The following is a 12810-nucleotide window of genomic DNA, read 5'->3' as shown; positions in this document are numbered from 1 at the left end:
TCTTAATATTTAGTCATATATCTCATTTTTATTTATTTTATCGTAGTATTCATCACTATATACATACATATATATATATATATATTTTTTATTTTTATTTTTTATTTTTATTTTTTTTTCTTTTTCTTTTTGTATAGTTATTTTCATCACTGTATATTATTATTTTTTCTTTTCGTATACTTCTTTCCTCGCATACATTCAAAAAGTATATATACACAATTTTTTTTCTGTATCTCTCTCTCTCTCTTATAATATACTCAATCATCAGATTCCGTTAGAGGCTTAGCACCAGATAAGATCTGATATATAAGACGAAAACATGACAAGACAAGTAATGATAAAAATAAAGTGTTATATCGTCGACTATTATTGATGCATATATTAATTATATAAATAATACGAACATTGAGAATAAATTATATAGATTTTAATGATGGGAAATTTCAATTTATATAAAAAAAATAGTTTGGTGATGAACCTCTGAATTAGTTTTCTTTTTTTTTATTCGATGTGTTTCATAATCCTTGACTAAAAGCCTTCGTCAAATAGTCTGACTATCGCTTTAAAAAAATAATCGTATCATAGTTTAATCTGTGTTTGGATGAAAAATTACATAATTTCTAAAACATTTAAATATATTCAATTTGATCTTTTATTTTTTATTTTTAAATATTTTATGAAAATTAAATTTAATAAATTTTATTTTATTTAGTCAAATAAAATATTTCAATTACTAATAAAATATTAAATATTTATTAATAATTTAAAATTATTAATATTGATGATTTTTTTAGTTGATATTGGTTAATGTTTTATTTTTTTTGTCAAAAGTTGTTAATGGTATTTAAAAAAAAATTCATGATTGACGTATCAAGATTGTTTTTAGTTAATTAATGATTTAGTAAAAAAATATTTAACATTATAAAAAAATCCTCAGAAAATTATTAATAATGAATAATATTTTGTATTGACGATAGAAATAATCTCTAGTGTCAATTAAAAAAAAAATATAATTCATACTCTTGAAAAAATATTCTCCTCGACATTGAATGATAAAATCATAACTAATATTGAGCATAAAAACAATAGCGATCTACGTTAAAAAAATAAATAAATTCTAAGAACTCAAATTACAAAATAATTCTTATGAGCGTGAATTGAATACAAAAATTCTAATCAATATAAACTAAAAGGTACTTATTTTGAATGTTTTCATTTCAGTCTAGCTAATAATGACGCATTAATCAAAATCATGCTAAGGAGAAAATGAGAAAAAACATGAATTTAAAAAAAAATCTTGTTTTTTATGTGGAATTTAAAAGTTTCTAATTTAAAATAATACAATTATTCTAACAAAATACTAAAATTTCAATTTCTTATAAAATAAGATATGTTTTTTTATGAAACATTTCAAATTCTCTAAAAAAAAATATTTGTTATAGAAAATATATATTTAAGAATCATTGTCCCAAACAACTAGAAACAAAACTATGTTAACTCGACTGGATCGAATCAGGTAAAATCTCATGGCCTAGTCGGTATAACGAATCAATTTTAGTTTAAAAAGAGTGCATGATGAGTTTTACGGGGTGTATAAAAAAATATCCTTCACGTAAAAGAATGGAGCCCATCATCACTAAACCAGCCGTTTCTTTATTTTTTGGGCCAGACTGTACAATATTTGGGCCCTAAAGCCGTACATTAGCCCAATAAAGTATTGCCCGCCAAAAAGTAGAAAACCTATTTACAAAAGGAGCATTTTCAATTGAAAACGGCGCCAAGCCGCTAAATAAGCGTTTCAGAGAGACCTCTCGTTACCACTTTCTGCATCTGAAAAGTCAGTTACTCGAGAATGGAGCATCGCGATCATCATTGCTTCAGCAGTAAGTTAGATTCTGCCATGGGCGTATACCTTTGCCAAGAAGATCAAGAAAAGGAGGAGGAAGAACAAGACCCCTTTCTAAAATTTGTTGAACACGCAAGATCTGAACTATTATCGCTAGAAGGCGATGCTAACAGAGACGACGAGGGTTCCGCTGGACTTGGGTGGAGTTGGATCGTTTCTCGTATTCTGAAGACTTGCATTGCTTATTCAAGCGGAGTCACTCCCGCGATCTTGCTCTCTGAACTCTCTCAGGTACATCACCCTCTCTCGTCCATTTCTTATCTGTTTGGATGCGATTTCCCCAGTGCACAGACTACGAAATTGATTAGTTAGGGTTTTGTACTCGGTTTCGTTCTTCTCTTTTGGAAGTAGATTGGTTATGTAGCAATTGCTGTTTTCGAAGAGAGTTTAGCTGTTACTTTTGCGTGGTGTTGAGTTTAGTTCGATTTTTGCTGTTTTTCGCCACTTTTCTTATTGTTGATCTGTTTTGAAGATGTGGAGTGAGCAACGCAGGGTTGGGGTTCCGGAGAAGAGTCTAGAAATAATCCAATACCTCAAGAAGAATAATCGGAGGACAAAGCTTCCGAACACTGTTACTATTGATTCCATATACGAAAAGAACTTCCTGTCCTTGAGCAGTGTTCTCGAGGCTGTTATCATTGATGCATTTGTGCTCCCAGGTACTTTGAAATTAAAGCATTTTTTCCCGTGTACATTTTAATGATGGGAACGAACGAGTGTGAAGATTGTTGTTCTTGCAGTCTGAATGACGAACTCAGAGTGATCCAGAACAAAGTTAACCTGATGTGCATGAACTAACACAGTTTCCAAGGAATTGTTAGTGCGATGTACACGTCTCCACGATATAATTTGTTCTTCCCAATGATAGTTTGAGACAGCAAAACTACTAGTTTTTAATGAAAATAACTCAAGAAGGAGAGTGAAAAGATGTGGGAGAGAACTCTGCAAACACCTTCTCTAATATAAATGTTTATAATAATAAAGAATGTTCCTAAAACCAAGTCAGATTAAGGATAAGGAGGGACCAAATTTAAATGACCAAGCCAAAAACATTAAATATAAGAAAATTATCAGTTTTTAATAAATTATGAATATTAGTTTAAAATAAATTTGTAAATAATTAAATAAAAATGTTAACCTTTTTGAAATACTAATAAAACATACAACAAACTTTGCCATTTGTTAAAATTAAGTATTTTTTGAATAAAATTAATCCGTTAAATATTTACAAATAGGAATCGGTTTTGATATTTTACCCCACTTTAAGTCTAGTAGAAAGTTATTTGGTTTAACTTTTGGAGAGGTCAGTAAAATGGATACCACACTCTTAATTGCTATTTTCAAAAGTTTGATTTCTGATAGAGCCCACAGTCACCCATTGATTCTTTTTTTTAAAATTTTTTTAAATCAAATCCAATTCTTCTAATCAAGAAGGATGAGAACTAGAACATTCAGTTTAAGTTAGAAACACAGGTATTTCTAGTCAAATTTATGTTCCCACTCACCCATTGATTCCTGTATTTAATTTTGTTTTGTAATGATTGATGCTTGCCATCTGCAGGCACAGACATCCACATGCTTATGTTAGGGGATTATTGGAGCTCCAATACCATAGATCTCTACCTACACCGCAGGTAATTGAATTAAACAAATCAAGGTCTGATTCAATTTTGTAATTTGGTGCATTGTAAATAAAATTTACGCTATGCCTGCACCGACAGCTGGCTTTTCTATTTAGTTCACTTTACATGGTTTGTTTCTCTTGCTACTGAAAACAATGGAAACATAAAGTACTTAAAACTTTGGTACTTTTATTTTTTATTTAAGTGCATCGTTAGACAATCTGAAAGTAATGATGTTTAAGAAGATATTCAGTCTTTGGACTGTTTGTTCTTTCCATTGTTTATCGATTTAAAAGCTTTTAAAGTTTCCATGGCCTTATGTACGGGCATTTACCAAAGTCATAGTGGGGCCCCGGAGGTTGGGTCCGCTAGAGGGTCAGCAGGACAGGGCAGAGTCTTGCTAGGCTCACGGGTAAGGGGAGCCGAGGAGGGGGGGGTGTTGAGGCAGGGCGTGGAGGTCTCGGGCCTCGGCAACCCAACAGTAAAGATGGACCAAAAAAGGTGGTTTCCAAGCCACATCCCAGTTACCAGTAAGGAGAGGCCCAGATCACGAGGGATCCGTGCATGGGGTGTGGGGAACGCGGTAGTGCGCACCACCATCAAAGAGCCACTGGAAAGAGACGACTCGTTAGGGTCACGTCCCAGGGGTGATCTACATGCATGGAACGTGAATGAGGCAGGGAACGCCCAGGGTGGATGACCCCAGAGATTGGGCGCATGAGTCGGCACCCAAGTGGTCATCCCGCGCCAGATGCGCTTTGGCAAGGTAGCCTTACGCACTAAGATGGTCCTAAGACTGGGTGATAGTGTCGTTAAGGCGTGCCTACAGTATGCTTAAGCCATAGTTAGCAAGAGGGGCAGAGACACTGAAAGGTATATAAGGGGTAACAACGAACATAACAAGGTACGCTTTCGTTAGTACGCATTATGCATTTCTAAGAGAAGTAACAGAGAGAGAGAGAGAACACACACAGTGCTCTCAGAGTCAAGAGTTTTGGTGTTTCATTGCTCGAGAGTTTGACTTGAGCGTCGGAGTGCAACATTTGAAGTACACGTATTTTCGAATTTTCTGTACAATGTAGGGGCAAACCTGTCGCCTTGGTGTTTAGACACCTCGTGAGGGAGTGGCAACTTCCTTTGGGATGCCTCCTTCTCGAGTGTGGGCGCCAAGCGCGAACAACAAGGTTCAGTCAGTAACGAACCCGTCGCCTTGGTGTTTAGACACCTCGAGAGGGAGTGACAGTTTTCTTTGGGACGCCTCCCCCTCAAAGCGTGGGTGCCAAGTGCGAGCAGCAAGGTTCAGCCGGTGATGAACTGTCGCCTTGGTGTTTAGACACCTTGAGAGGGAGTGGCAGCTTCCTTCGGGACGCTTCCTCCTCGAGCGTGGGCATCAAGTGCATCGGTCGTCTTGGTGTTTAGACACCTTTGAGAGGGGTGGTAGCTTCCTTTGGGATGCCTCCTCCTCAAGTGTGGGCACCAAGTGCACCGGTCGTCTTGGTGTTTAGACACCTCAAGAGGGAGTGACAGCTTCCTTCGGAACGCCTCCTCCTCGAGCATGGACACCAAGTACGAACAACCGGGTTCGACCAGTTACGTCCTCCTTTGTCTCTGAGCGAAGACGAGACTAGTGACGCGCCTTGAGGCTAGACACCTTGAGACCGCAAAGTAGGAGTAAGTATCAGCAAAGGAGTTTTCCTTGTCTAAACAAGAAGTTGAGGCAAGGCCAGTTGAAGGTTCACGCATGCTCACTTCCATCACAGGTTGTTAAGCAGTTAAGGCAGAGGGTGAGAAAGCGTGCTACCTAAAGTTCGAAGTTTTAAAGTTTGTCAAGGACGTCGTATGGTGTTAGTATCAGAATGCTGTTAGTAAGAGCGACAAGTTAAAGACATAGTCCTCAACAAACAAAGATAAATAAAGCAAGTAAAGTAAGGTGCGAGTTGTATTAAAATTATAAATGTTTTGGAGTACACAGTTTCAAGGTCAGAGGTTAAGGAAGTTCCTTTTGAGGTCGCCTTGACACGATCTGCTCATCTACGACACGGTTCGACGTGGCGAAAGGGGAGACGTCCATCTCGGGATGCTTACAAGCAACCTGAGCTAGAGCGTCCTCAAACCCTGCGGCATAAGCGTCAACAACGTCATCGATGAACTCTGTTTTGGCTTTCTCAAAGGCTTCAGCTTGAGTAGCTAGTTTTGCCTTGACCCTTTGGCAAGTTCAGCTTCCACCTTTCCCAGCTGCACCTCTCGGTCCGTGGCCCGCTCTTCAAGTTTGGTCATTCTAGCTTTGTTGGTCGCGACCTCCTCCTCTAGTTCCATCACCTGGACGCGTAGTGGCACGACTTTGCCCATCAGAGTGGTGAACTCTTGGCCTTTGTCGTGGAGCTTCTTGTTAGCTTCAAGCTCGGCTTGTCAGAGGGCACTCAAACTCCTGGTTTAATGCAGTCTTACAGTTGGTGAAAACTTGAGTTTGTTGGGCTAGTTGTTCCCGCACCAGAGACAGTTCTTCAGCCAAGGCCAACTACCCTTTTGCTTTGGACTCTGCCTTGTGGGAGAAGGCGTCAGCTAGGGCAAGGAACTCGCCAAGGCCAAGAGCCAAGTTCTCCCGCACCACCTCGTCGGAGGAGTTTCCTGTAGCCCCTTTCTGGTAGTTCTTAAGGATTTGTTGAAGGACTAGGGGGGAGTTCAGGAGTAGGGGCCGGTTCAGGTACGCTCTCGCCGCCACCCTCGAGCGCAAGGGGGCCTTGGGGGGAGGAGGCGCTAGGTGGGTGATCCTTAAACGAGGCATGACGCCTAGCTGAGGAGGAATGGGAGGTGGCTGTTGTCGCGGCCTTGTGTCTCTTAAAGACAAGGCCTTCTGTGGTGTCCTCTTCGTCGTCAGACACAATTTCCACCACCCCTTTGCCCTTCTCAAGGGGGGTTGGCGTTGGAGAGGCCCTAACAGTTGGCAAGAGGACCGCGGCGATGGGAGCTAAGGGGGGAGGGGATGGAACAACTTGGTTGGTAGGTGGAGCGGAAGGCGCTGAGGCACCTACATCAACAACAACCTCTTCACGAAGGGCCAAGACCTCAGCTAGTCTTGCCCTCTTCTCCTCGTTCAGCACCATGCTTGCGTCAGAATTGGAAAGAGGTAAGAGTTTAGTAAATAGAGAAGAATTAGAAAATCAGTGCAAGTATGAGTTAACAGATAAGAGAAAGCGGAGTAGTGTTGTAAGGAAGATCAGGAACGAGTTTCTATACCAATATAGCCAGCAAGCCTAGTTGGGCTGTATTCGTTCTTGATGAGCTCTACGGAGCTGAAGATCGTCCCGAGGCTAGCCAACACTTGGCATACCTCACGATCAACAGAGGATAGCTCATCGAGGGTCTTGACTTTCTTAAGAGTCAATTACTTCACCCAGTACAAGGGGAATCCATCTAGCGCGGTGCAGTCGTACTCAGAGCAACACACCTTGAAGAATTTCCCTTTGAACCCTTTGTAAGGTTGCTGGAACAAGGTGAGGATGACTCTTTCTGTCACCCTGCGATCGGCAGAAGAAAGCTCATCCAAGGTTTTGGCTTTCTTGAGTTTTAACTTCCCCACCCAGTACAAGGGAAATCCGTCTAGGGCGGTGTGGTCGTGCTCGGAGCAGCACACCCTGAAGAATTTCCCCTTAAACCTCTTGTAAGACTGTTGGAACAGGGTAAGGATGCCTCTTCCTATCACCCCGCTGAAGCTAACCCAAAGGTTTTTCCCTGGGTTTTTGGCCTCAAAGAAATGGAGGAAAACATCTACGGAGGGGCATGACCAAAGTAATTACAAAGAATGGAGAAGGCCTTGATGAAGGCCCAGCTGTTGGGATGCAGTTGGGGAGGGGCAATGTTTATTTCAGTTAACTCCCTTTCGAAGCTGTTGAAGGGAAGGCGCTGCCTAATGCGCTTGAAGACAGTCTAGTAGAAGAAGAAGGGTTCACCTTCGTTGGCGTGACTGTCCACGCACACGGGTTCACCCTCTACGCAAGGACGAACCGAGATATAAGCGTCACACTCTCTCCCGAACGCCTTACCCTTGAAGTCAGGCTCGCTGTCCAAGTGTGCCCTCTAGTCCGCAATAGAGGTGAGGGAGGAGGTTTCGGCAAGGAGCTCGTCGGAGGCCCAAGGGTATAAAGGCTTGTAGTTGACGCTAGGTGGAGGAGGGTTGGCGATGACTTTCGTTCGTGCCATGATGAAGGAAGCTAGGAAAAGCAAGGAAAATAAGAAAGCAAAGGTTAAGCAAGGGGGGGCTATGGTGTGAAACTAAAGAAACCCAGAAAACCCTACCCTCGTAGGAAAACTCAGAAAACAGAGGAACGTAGGAGATGTAGAAGAAAACTTAAAATGCGGAAGTTTAAACAGACCCAGACAGTTATCAATGCGCAAAATCAGAAGTAAAGAGCAATCAATGGAGAAAAATTATACCTTTGATTATTGATGAGCGAAAGTTTTGATTTTTGTGAAAAGAGGAAACCAGAGAGCTTGAGGGTGAAGATGAAGAGTGCGAGAGAAGTTTCAAATGATGAAACAGTGCATGAAGCGTGCGTTTTTGAAACGCTTAACGTAAACTCATTAAGTCCTAATCGTTGGATTAAGACACGTGTGTGCTGATCAAGGCAGGAACAGGAAAGCGTCACTTCGGTGCACTGCACATGTCCTGTCACATGAAGAAGCCACGTAGGACGGTAGGGCCAGGCCGTAGTCTCTTTGCTGAAGAAGTTGACAGCTCGAGACTGGGGGGCTTGTGTACCAACTGGTACGCTTTCGTTAGTACGCATTACGCATTTCTAAGAGAAGTAACATAGAAAGAGAGAACACACATAGTGCTCTCAGAGTTAAGAGTTTTGGTGTTTCATTGTCCGAGAGTTTGACTTGAGCGCAAACGGCTGTGAGGGCGCCCTTTGTCTCTTTGTTTCAGGTGATTCCATCGGAGGAAAGGAACGTAGGAACGGAGGGTTCTCGGACACGAAGTTATCAGAAGCGCACAAAGACGTTTAGGTCAACCGGCGGGAACAACTTACATTTATTTAAAATATTTGCACAAAATACAAGTATTGAGTTTGGATTTAGCTCCTCTTTTCAGTTTGAAATATGTAGCGAGTAATTCGAAATCAAAACATTGGCATCTTTATTTGCAATTTCATTTAATATTGTATCATATTTTGTCCTGCAGATTCTGTGACTTAGCAGGCCTGCAGAACGGAATTCTCAAGCGAGGAAGGGAGATTTTTCTCACTGGTTGCTGCTACCTCCGAACTGCCACTGGAGGTTCTGGACGTGTACGTCTTTTGCCAACAGAGTATCTTGTGATTCTATTGGACGAGGTAACGGTCAAAGTTGGTCTCAATATGAATTTGTGGTATTTGATTGGATCATTGTAGTTGCATATGAAAGTAGTTCGAGTTCGGAACAAATAATGTTTTCTGGACACTACTTCTACCTTTCGGTGTTTGTGCTACACCTAAAAGATGAGATTCAGGTCAAGTTTTCGTGATGGTAATTCTTTCATTTTCTTCAAATCCGTAGAATAAGGATGATGATGCAATGCTACTAGGAGCTCAGTTTTGTTCAGACTCTTTCTCTTCAATTTCTCTTGATGCAGTGAACGGTGGGACTTCGTATTCACTTTATGCCCGGTAAACTACATGCAGTTATTGATCTGTTTATTCAAAAAATGTGGTGTTATATTTTTACATTGTGCGATGATAAAATACCATGCTTGATTTTACTTTTTGTACAAATGTGCAAGTGCAGCTTAAAAGTATTTACTACATCAATATTTTCTTATATTGATTTATAGGATTGAAAAGATCGAATCTTCGGAAGTTCAAGGGAAGTATGGAATCTTACAAAAAAAACAGATTATTCTTGTTGACAGTGATGGTGTCGTAATAAAGTTTTTCTTATGGGGTGAGCAGATTCTCCTGGCCAATCTTTTCAGGTGAATTCTTGCAGTGGTCAGACTTCTGAAGTTGAATAGTTCTTTTCATGCTTGTATAACATTCATTTTTTGGGAGTGTACAGAGTGGGAAGCATGCTTGCCATGGACAAACCATATGTTGCTAGTTCAGAGGACTGTGATGTCGAGACAAGGGAAGGTTTTTGTCTCGAATACGGAACCGAAACACAATTATATTTGGTGCCTTATATTCAACGTGAAGAACAGGTGATTTATGGATTTCTGTATTGACGACATAAACTATTGTAGTTGTCAAAAGGAGAAAATATTAACAGCAATGCCAATTAGGTGTGCGTAACATTGACTCCAAATCGCCCTCATGGTTCACGGCCCTTGGGTTCTTGTAATCCCAGTCAAGATCTCCAGGTTTCTCAAGTTAGCCTGCCCCGTGATTCTCAGGGGACCATTGATTTCAGAAATTATCCTTTTCGGGTGAGTTCTCTCGCTACCTCCTCTCCAAAGTACATTAAAGGATAGTTTTTCCTTATTTTCTATTTGCTCTTAATCTTAATAGCTATATCGCTAATTTATATTGGAAGCCTGCCAATAACCGGTGTTTGATTTTATTATTGGCTTTAGTTTAGCAACACGATTTTGACACCCTTTATTACGCGAAATTTGTGTTGCCCGATAAATTATGTAGGTCTCTATTGATTAAGTATTCAGTGGAACGTATATAAAATTTTCCCTGTATGGGCCAATAATACTAAAGGATGCACTGAAAAAATGTGTTCGTAGCTGTTCTCTTTCATATTTAATATTTCCGCACTATCTTATGTGTACTGCTGCAAAAGGTGTGCTTGTGTATCTTTTGGTTGATTACCTAACTTTATTACATGTGTGAAGTTTTGCAGTCATTTGTGGTCGACCTTCGTGACAAGATGACTGGCATCAGTCTCTATGGTGTTGTTACAGATATTATCAAAGAAGAAAATAACAAAGAAACTGTTTTCTCTTTAAGAATCGCAGATGAAAGAGGAGAAATTTGGACAAAGCTTCATTTTGCGAGATTTTGGTACTGAACAGTATAAGGAAACCATGTAAATGTTTCTTTGCAGTTCTTAATATTATTTTCTTTGCGCTGTCCATCCTTATATTCTTATAATATATATCTCAGGTCATTGGGAAGAGTGAGTCTCGGTCACACTGTATTCATATCTGGCTTGACATGCTCAATGTCAAAACAAAAATGGTGAGCACATCCAAGTTCAAAGTTAAAATTAAAAACTAATGCACATGACCAGTCACCACATGAGAAAAACAATTGTGAAAATTGACAGAAAATTAAAGTCTTTCAATACTTTAAATTCTTGCCTAGTATACCTTTCGATCATATTGTCTGCTCTACCTGTTTCATCTACCTGTATTAATCCGTTTTTGTGGTTGTATCCGCATAATCGCGCAATACAATTGAATGTTTCTGATTGACAGTCTGGAAGTATTATGGTTTGAGAATGGTATTGGAGCTTCTTTCATTAATCTCAGTTGCTTACCAGCATTGATCTACTCATCTTGCCTTCATAAGCTATCGCAACTCTCTGATATTTCTGACCAGACTACCTATACACAAGTAAGAATAATGTATCAGCATTATTTTAATGTCTATTTGACTTTTTTCTGTCATGTTTCAATTATTACGACGTCTTATTCTTGTCACTGGTGTCTTCTGTTTACAATTTTCTGACAAATAATTAATTATAGCCGTTGCAACATGATACTATATACAGAAAATATTTTTTATTTACTTATATAAAACATCTTGCAATAACCTTAGCTACGTATATTGTTCGACCTCAATATTCCTTGTTACTTAATGCATGTGCTCAGCCCTAATGAGTGAAATACGAGAGGTTATTGACATGTTCCTCGAGTGTTCGTAGTTGGATGGTGTTTACGAATTATTGTTCTATAAAATATATAAAGCAAGACATTAAAAATAGTAGGATTACATAAATAATATACCGCTTTATTATTATAGCCAAAAACTTTGTGTTGAATTACGGTTCTGAATCTTTCCATGCCTTTTACAGTATCTCCGTTATTTAATTGTTTATCTACAAATTCTGATAATTTTCCTTAATATTGTTGAAGGTATGCCGAGTCTCTCTTGATCCAATTGAGTATTATTACGTTAATACAAGATTTTCACATTCTCTATGTGGTCATTTTGTGAACAACATGCCTGATGGATCGGTGAAATGCTGCTTTTGTCGTACAATTTCTGATGCTACGTTGGTACGCACTTTTCATCTGAAAATTACTCTAGCGGGTGAGGGTGCGAAAATTCTAGCATGGTGTACAGGTCAAACTGCTATGGATTTGTTGCAGATAGCTCCTGAGGAGTTTTATGAACTTCCCGAGGTAACATCTTAAACTTCATATCCCTTAGCCATTGCAACCAAAGTTGAGTTTAGATAATGTAAGAAATCGCGAATTGTGAGCTTAAGCAATGCTAACTAACATCACTTGTATTAAAACACTTATTTGATTCTCAAAGAACACATTATTTTTGGTTTCAGGAAGAGCAATTAATGTATCCTTCGTCGTTAGGAAATGAGAGGTTTATGGTTGCTTTGGTAAAGTGTAAGCGAGATGGTTGTGTGATCGGTGAATTCTCGCCAGACGACACAATTTCGTGGGAAATCACTCGTGCATACAAGTGTGAATAATGTTGAATGCTCAATGTTGTATAAATGAAGGTGGCACTGGGATGGTAATGAATCTTGAGCCGTTCCTTCCACCATCATATAAGTGGAAGCCTGGAAGGTATTTCATGAAGAACGTTTTTTTTTAATTTAATTTTATGTATTTTATAAAATTGAAAATATTTTTTCTGATCTGTAATTATTCACTTTTATAAATTTAATTTTATCCTTGAGTAGGAGTTATTTTTACTCATTACATAATTCACCGTTAATTTATTAAGAATTTAATTCCACTTTTTTTCCAAATGTTTCTTAATTTTAATTTCAAAGTAAAATTTGTTGTATAAAATTGAAGACATTTTTCTTTCAATAAATTTTACAATATCAGAAAATAGTTTTAAATTATAATGCCCATAATATCATTAACGTGAAAATAAAAGTATTGAAATGTGAATGAAAATATTAAATAAATAAAATTATTAAAATTTCGGTTGATTGTTGTAATGCATTATGCAAGTGAGATAAGTGACCAATGTTCAGTCACACACGGATGTTTTACATTATATAATATAAACGAAGGCCAACTAAGACTTTGTTTAAACAAAGTTCTCCCATTAATATTTATAATATTGAAAAATTAGAAGAAAAATAAAATAAACTTTTCAAAAT

At 38.7% G+C, this 12810-nt stretch overlaps 1 protein-coding gene across 1 annotated transcript; it reads left to right on the top strand.

Annotated features, from left to right (window-relative positions):
- Positions 1-1763: 1763 nt before the first annotated feature.
- On the top strand, positions 1764-12402 carry LOC137807011 (uncharacterized). Its single transcript, XM_068607425.1, has 13 exons — positions 1764-2137; positions 2379-2565; positions 3468-3540; positions 8711-8861; positions 9064-9173; positions 9338-9478; positions 9562-9703; positions 9785-9928; positions 10351-10511; positions 10614-10688; positions 10928-11066; positions 11588-11857; positions 12016-12402. Exons 1-13 carry the CDS (start codon positions 1853-1855, stop codon positions 12163-12165), a joined length of 2028 nt encoding a protein of 675 aa, XP_068463526.1. The 5' UTR covers positions 1764-1852; the 3' UTR covers positions 12166-12402.
- The last annotated feature ends 408 nt before the right edge of the window (positions 12403-12810 follow it).

The sequence above is a fragment of the Phaseolus vulgaris genome, chromosome 3 (assembly GCF_000499845.2).
Source record: "Phaseolus vulgaris cultivar G19833 chromosome 3, P. vulgaris v2.0, whole genome shotgun sequence".
In the NCBI taxonomy this organism is placed as follows: domain Eukaryota; kingdom Viridiplantae; phylum Streptophyta; class Magnoliopsida; order Fabales; family Fabaceae; genus Phaseolus; species Phaseolus vulgaris.
This window is presented reverse-complemented; position numbering and strand designations above follow the sequence as displayed.

Coding starts and splice junctions, on each gene's coding strand:
- LOC137807011 (XM_068607425.1), top strand. CDS start 1,853: ATGGAGCATCGCGATCATCATTGCTTCAGCAGTAAGTTAGATTCTGCC. Junction 2,566..3,467: donor TGATGCATTTGTGCTCCCAG/GTACTTTGAAAT, acceptor TGCCATCTGCAG/GCACAGACATCCACATGCTT. Junction 9,479..9,561: donor CTCCTGGCCAATCTTTTCAG/GTGAATTCTTGC, acceptor GGGAGTGTACAG/AGTGGGAAGCATGCTTGCCA.